The sequence below is a fragment of the Gigantopelta aegis genome, chromosome 6 (genome assembly GCF_016097555.1).
Source record: "Gigantopelta aegis isolate Gae_Host chromosome 6, Gae_host_genome, whole genome shotgun sequence".
In the NCBI taxonomy this organism is placed as follows: domain Eukaryota; kingdom Metazoa; phylum Mollusca; class Gastropoda; order Neomphalida; family Peltospiridae; genus Gigantopelta; species Gigantopelta aegis.
Genome location: NC_054704.1, coordinates 61,117,351 through 61,123,998, shown reverse-complemented (window position 1 = coordinate 61,123,998; position 6,648 = coordinate 61,117,351). Strand labels below are relative to the sequence as shown.

The 6,648-nt window shown below is 33.5% G+C and overlaps 1 protein-coding gene across 1 annotated transcript; it reads left to right on the top strand.

The window, feature by feature from the left end:
• The first annotated feature begins 2,524 nt into the window (after positions 1-2,524).
• On the top strand, positions 2,525-6,090 carry LOC121374654. The gene is made up of 2 exons (XM_041501763.1): positions 2,525-2,968; positions 3,801-6,090. The coding sequence occupies exons 1-2, from the start codon at positions 2,676-2,678 to the stop codon at positions 4,984-4,986; spliced, it is 1,479 nt and encodes a 492-aa protein (XP_041357697.1). The 5' UTR covers positions 2,525-2,675; the 3' UTR covers positions 4,987-6,090.
• Positions 6,091-6,648: the final 558 nt, after the last annotated feature.

The following is a 6,648-nucleotide window of genomic DNA, read 5'->3' as shown; positions in this document are numbered from 1 at the left end:
TTTGGTTTTTTAAGCTTGAATCTATTTCCTGAAATTATTCTTCAATTGGTTTCACTGAAGTAATGGCGGATATGAAGAAAGCTAAATGCAGATCAAAGAAATTTATGCACTGCTTATTTTTAAGGTGGAATCTACTTTTTCTGAACATTATTGAGAAATAGAAGGCTACAACTTTGGATTAAACTATTATTTATAACAGATTTCGTGATATAAAGTATTTGTACATATTAGTACCAATCGTATAATGTTTCATGATAGCAGAACTAATGTACATTTTATTTCAATGTATTCAACACATGCATTTATATAGTAAATGAACAAAACAGAATTTATTTATTCCTGAATATATATACTATTAATATGCTATACATAGAAATATTCCACTGAAAATGGTCTATTGAAGCTGCAATCGAAGTTACAGTTATTAAGTTGTACAATATATTTTAGGATGCATACAGTAAATGTGTCATTTACAAATTGCTCATTTTGTTTGAAGAATTTATCTTGTTGTAGACTGATGTAAAATAAGGTCGCAGTAGTTTGTAACTCCGGACTTGTAATTACGGACTGGTGATCTCGACCCGGTAATCTCGGCGCACATCTATTTGTTACTGATTTTTTTTCACCCATTTCTTTTTTAGTCAAATTCTTTAGCGTAGGTAGGCATTGTATGAAGGTTTTCTAAAAGACGGGAATATTTCATATTAAGATGTATGTAACAAGAGAGCAGGTTTTTGTTAAGTTCAATTAAATATAATATAATATTTTAAAAAAGGTTAACATATACATGTATCTTAAATGGTGCCATAAGACTAATATAGATGCATCTATGTAATATAAACCAATATAATTCAATACAATGAAAAAAAGTCTTTAAATGAAAATGTTTGTATATCTATGTGTAGTTTGACATCCCAACTATAAAATCATGAAAACTGCTTCATGTTGCCATAGTTACAGTGATACATATGTATTTTAAATATTTCACGTAAATCACGTAAGTTTGCAACCGTCAGTACTCTTTTCCGTGATATGTTGGACCGTGAATACTAGGCTAGTTAAATAATAATAACAATACATGTAAAATATAATTAGTGAAAAAAAACCCTCAAATTAAATTAACTTCTTTTGGGTATCGCATAACGAATACGTATCGCTGATGGCCTTTAAGAACTCAAAGCAGTAATACAATTAGTTTTTTGCATCCAATAACACTTTGATGCCGGCCGAGATTATTGGGTCGAGATTACCAGGCAGTGATTATCGAAGTTACCGGTATTTTTAAAATAGAACACTTTCAAACTAACTGTTGAATTAAATAGCATTTTTTAAATATAACATGTTGTCATTTTTATTTCAAAAAAAAAGATGAAGGCGTAAGAGATGAAACAGTCGATGCACTTCCTACACTGGATGATGTCTGGGAGGACGTTGGGGAGGTGGATGATTTGTCTGCAGCTGACACGTTTGATACAGAGACAAGCTCAAACACCAATGAAAGTAAAGATGAAACGGTGGACATGAGCTCCGAACCGAGTGCAGAGTTGGGTGCATGTTCCGGAGAATCGCCTAATATCTCTGAAGGTGCACACACAAACATACACCAAGTACAAGTATTAATACGTTCACCCTGTCGCAGCATATTCACTGAAACATTGTGTAGTAGTGTCTTCTGTATATATATGGGTTTTTGCAATCAATTTAAACTTTCATTGCAATTTTTTTAATACGACTACCTAGCCTTCTATTTTTAGCAGATGTGTTTACTATGTCTACGTTTTTGCCGTTGGATTGTTTGTCCATTGTGTAATTAGCCCAATTACAATGTAAAAATTGTCCAATAATAATGTAAGTGTTTTGAACGAAGTTTTAGACAATGCATATACGTAAACACGGTTAATGGAATTCCAGTTTCCAACCGATTATAGTAATGAACTCTCAAATGGCATGCTAGTCGGGTCAGTCGATTGTCAGAGCGGTAAATTCAAGTACTGCCAATGTACACGTGTTTTTAATAGTATAAGGAATGAGTCCATATTCCAAAATGTTTCGTGTAAATTAAATATTACTTACTCATTTCAATGAATTGTAACAAAACTTGTGTTATTGTTGGTATGTGATCATTGAAAATATTTATCATTTAATATTGATGGGCATTACCTGCTTAGAAAATGTATGTATGGAAATAAGACAAAAAACGTAATATGTTTCAGGATTCTTTTATTCAGTAATTCAATACTTTTTCTTTCAGTTTCTAACATTGGTAGACTGTATCAATAAAACTATTATAAAGAAACCGTCCTGTAGACCTTCCCAAAAACGTCTCATAATTTTCCAACATACACACATTTATTCCTTAGTCCAAAGAGGATGTTATGACGTGTGACTTTGATGCTTTGCTTTTCCTACATACCATTTTGTTTATTAAAAAAAGAAAAGCAAACTTTCAGCTGGGTTCTTTTTAGTATACAAATAATTGATAATAAAATATGTCTTCTCTTTTCTTATACATTTTTTTTTTTCTTCCAGGGTCCCATCCATCTGAATCCATTGAATCTGAAAGTGCAAACATACCTATTTATGATGCTAACAAGCATTTTCACTTTGATATAACGTTTGATAATGTTAATCAGAAGATTGGTGTCAGACATCACGTTCGGGGAAAAAAGAATACCATGTTGAATATGGTGCAGTCGTATGCCACATTAGAAAGAGTTGCAAGTTATGGCCTGTCAAACACATTGCCAAGTGCAGATGACATAAGACAAATTAGTCTTTCAGATATGTTGCCTTCAGTCACAGATGAGCTGGAACTGAAGAATGAGCTGAAGACGATGGTAAAGAGAATTCTAAGGAAATACATTCCAGTTTTTGAAAACGTGGATGTTGAATGGTCGATTTCACATCAGTACTCCCAACAGGCGTCTTATAAAAGTGAAATTGTAAGTGATTTATTCTTTCAGGCTCTGTAATTTAACAGGCGCGAATCCAGGATTGTTCAATAGCGGGGTCCAAAATCCGTTAATGTTTTGGAAATTAGAAATAAAAGATTCTTGACAATTGGACGGAATAAGTTTGGATTTTTCTAATATTCTGTAATAAATGTTGTTTGACCCAAAATAGTGAAGGCCCGGGCCCCTTGTACCCCTTCCTGAATCCGTGCTTGGTTAACCATGCATGTCATTGGTTTAAATTTGTCAGTTGATCCCTAACTAACCAGTCATTTCACATTTTACATTTACATAATTTAATCGCAAATCTAACAGATGCATAGCTCGACAATGTATTGATTTGTACTTGGGGGTCTTCCCACTCGAACCAGTGCCTCACGACAGTTAATTGAAATGCCTTGGTCTGTGGTATCCTGTCTTGGACAAAGCACACATAAAATATACATTTATGCTAATAGTAAAATATAGCAATGGGCAAATGAATAAGAATATCCATCAAAACGATCGCCAGTAAGATGATCAAACTAGTGTATGTACATGGTGAAGTATGTTTGCTTCCTATTTTCATGTTGTCTCCACAAATTGAAAATGTCATTCGGACATTGTTACATTTCCAAACAACTGGACTAATTTTTTCATTTTCAATGAAGAAGACCAAAATGTGTCAAAAGAGATTGTATTAACTGAATGCCCTCAGGTAATAAATATGTTACAGTTAAGAATCATAGAGATATCTCAAATCATTACATATCAACGTGATAATGTTCCTTTCAATGTATGAATAAGTAATCAGTATTTCAAATCATTTTCATTTTAGGATACCTATGATGAGCTATTTAAATTTGAAAGCCACAGAGAGAAAGGAACATTATATAAATTGAAACAGGTCTTTGATCACACAGGTGTATCAAAAAACATTATGGAATGTTTCAATAAGGCTGAGGAACTTCTCGTATTCTCAACAGAAGGACTGACACTTTTGAACTTTATGTCGCTTACCGAAATGGACAACATTTCATCTGTACCACTTTGCTTACCAAACTCCAAATACGAAAGGGAGCTTTATATGGACGATGTTGCTGACAGGATCATTGACTCAGTGTTTTATTCATCAAACACAAAGAATGTTCTCCATGTTGCAAGTGACAAAAATTCAGAAACTGGGATGTACTGTATTTGTAAGTTAGACATAGGTGGAACAATGGTTTATTGTAACAACACGGCCTGTACATTTGGATCATGGTTCCATTTGGAATGCTTAGAAATGGACGAAGCCGATGTTCCTGAAGGGGATTGGTTTTGTTCAGAAGAGTGTAAAACATACAGTAACACAAACAAAACGAAGAAAACAAGGAAAACTATGAACAAATTCATCGACATACAAAATCTGTATGTAAAGAGGTTGCTTTGGCGAGGATTAAATGACATTGCAAGGCATGATGCAGTTATTGAAAATGATGGACCAAGAATGATAATGCACTGGAAGTTTGATATGGTTGATTTCTATAACAAACATCACCCCAAATATTTCATATTTGGTCACAGGTTGCTTGCCAATATAGCAGGAGCTACTTCTGAAAGAATGAGACACGCTCTTCTGTGGGAAAGAACAGTGAATGTTCATGGAGGTAAACGTAAAAATGTACCAAAGGATCTCCATTGCGAGCATTTAAACAATGAATACAAAGAAAATAGTAGAAAGGCTGGTGGTCAGCTAACAGAGAAAACTGTAGGTAGGCACAGTCAAATGCTTGGAATAGGCAAGATACTTGACAGAGTATTTGATGAGAAGGTTGTCAGCAGACCAACTCCCATGAGAAAACATGGAAAGGTTGACAGAACACCAGATGTTTTAAGGATGGCTGGAATGCTACACCATATGGAACTTTTCCAAGTAAAGACTGGGAGATTTTTCAAGGGATTTGAAAATTTCTACATAGAAGGGGGCATAAAAAACCCAAAACAATTCAGGCAAAGAATGGACAAACACATGGAAACGTTGGCTAAAACAAGAGAGATGAAAATAGATAATTAGTTTTTTGTGACAAACTGATGATAAGCAACATAAAAAATCAATATTGAAATGAAACAGTGAAATATTGAAATGAAACATTGAACTATTGAAACATTGTAATGATATGTAATCAGTTCTGTACAAACATGTGACATATCAAGCATTAATCCAGTTAACTGCCATGGAATCATTACTGTGCTTGTGTCAAGTAAAATTCTATGATGGCTAGTAGTGTACTGTTTTTGCTAGGACATGTGCATTTCAAGCAACAGACGTAACAGCACAAACAACCTAAACATTGACAGCTTTGAGCACACATGTTGTCACAAGCAGACTTGTTTCCTAGACATTTAATTTCCGTTTCATTATCCGGAGATAAAGCAAAGTACTTCAGACAATAAACTCGTTGGCAAGTTGGTGTGGATACAAGGTCTCGCAAGTACACTTTAGTAGGACAGGTGCATGTTCTTTTGCTACTTTTTTTACATGTTTGACATGGTTGTATGGTGCTTCTTGGATACCCATAACATATCATTAAAGACTTTCTTCCATCTCTTCCACACCTACCTGCTTGTTGCCAAAGTTGCAATAAAGTAGGTGGTAGACCCCATATCACAACTATCGATATGTCTGGAATGTCAATGCCCATACCCACAGCAACAGTGGCTATCAGAACTCTTATAAATCCACCAGGCGTGATGAACTTTTCCATAATACGCTCTTTGGAGCAGGTGTCTGTATGTGCATGATACATTTCAACAAGTCTATTTTCAACGTGTACATCGCCTGTGTATGCATTTTCATTCAGTGTTGAATGTAGCCATATGTATAATCTGTGACACATATTTATTGAATTGACATATACAAGAACTTTTTTCATGTGTACACCATGTTGTAAAATGCCATCTTTTATCCACTTGAGTTCCTCTTCATATTTCTCAGTAGATTTTAGTGTAGAAATCATGATGTTAGGCCTGTAATGGTAAAAAAATTGGCTGTAGTTAGAAGATGTTTTTGGTATTATTTTAATGTGTTTTGATTCATACTGACTATGATAGTTTCATTTATAATAACACATATGCATGCAGCAGAAAAGACATTATGTGCAACTGTCCATATTACAAATTGTTAGAAATTTAACAGACTGTGAAAAGCATATTAGAACCTGAGTGTTATATATATATATATATATATATATATATATATATATATATATATATATATATTCAAAAAGCAATTCACTGTTTGTTGTTTTCCATTAAGTTTCAAACAAAGCATAAACAAAATATATACCATGTTGACAGGTGTCAAAATAACATTTAACTATTTACATTAGAATGAATGCAGTGGCGCAACAATAATTGTCTAGTATGGATAACATAAACCTACCTGTCTGGTAAAGAGCAAATCACGTTAGCATCAGTCAATCCCAAGACAGTGTCAATGTCAGCCTTTATGTCTGATGTTGCAGTAGCTGTTAAAATCAACGCTGGACATTCAAAGATGCTCTGAAGAACACTCACTTTTCTATAATCGTCTCTAAAATCCAAGCCCCTGTAATTTAATTGTACACAATTAATCAATTATATATATATATATATATATATATATATATATATATATATATATATATCTATACAATATATATATCATGTAAACACAATATTAAGTATCTGTTTGAAA

What these genes read in the sequence shown, in the direction of transcription:
- LOC121374654 (XM_041501763.1), top strand. Translation starts at nt 2,676, where the DNA reads ATGTTGAATATGGTGCAGTCGTATGCCACATTAGAAAGAGTTGCAAGT. An exon ending in GATTTATTCTTTCAGGCTCT is followed by an intron (nt 2,969 to 3,800) that starts GTAATTTAACAG and finishes TAAATTTGAAAG; the next exon opens with CCACAGAGAGAAAGGAACAT.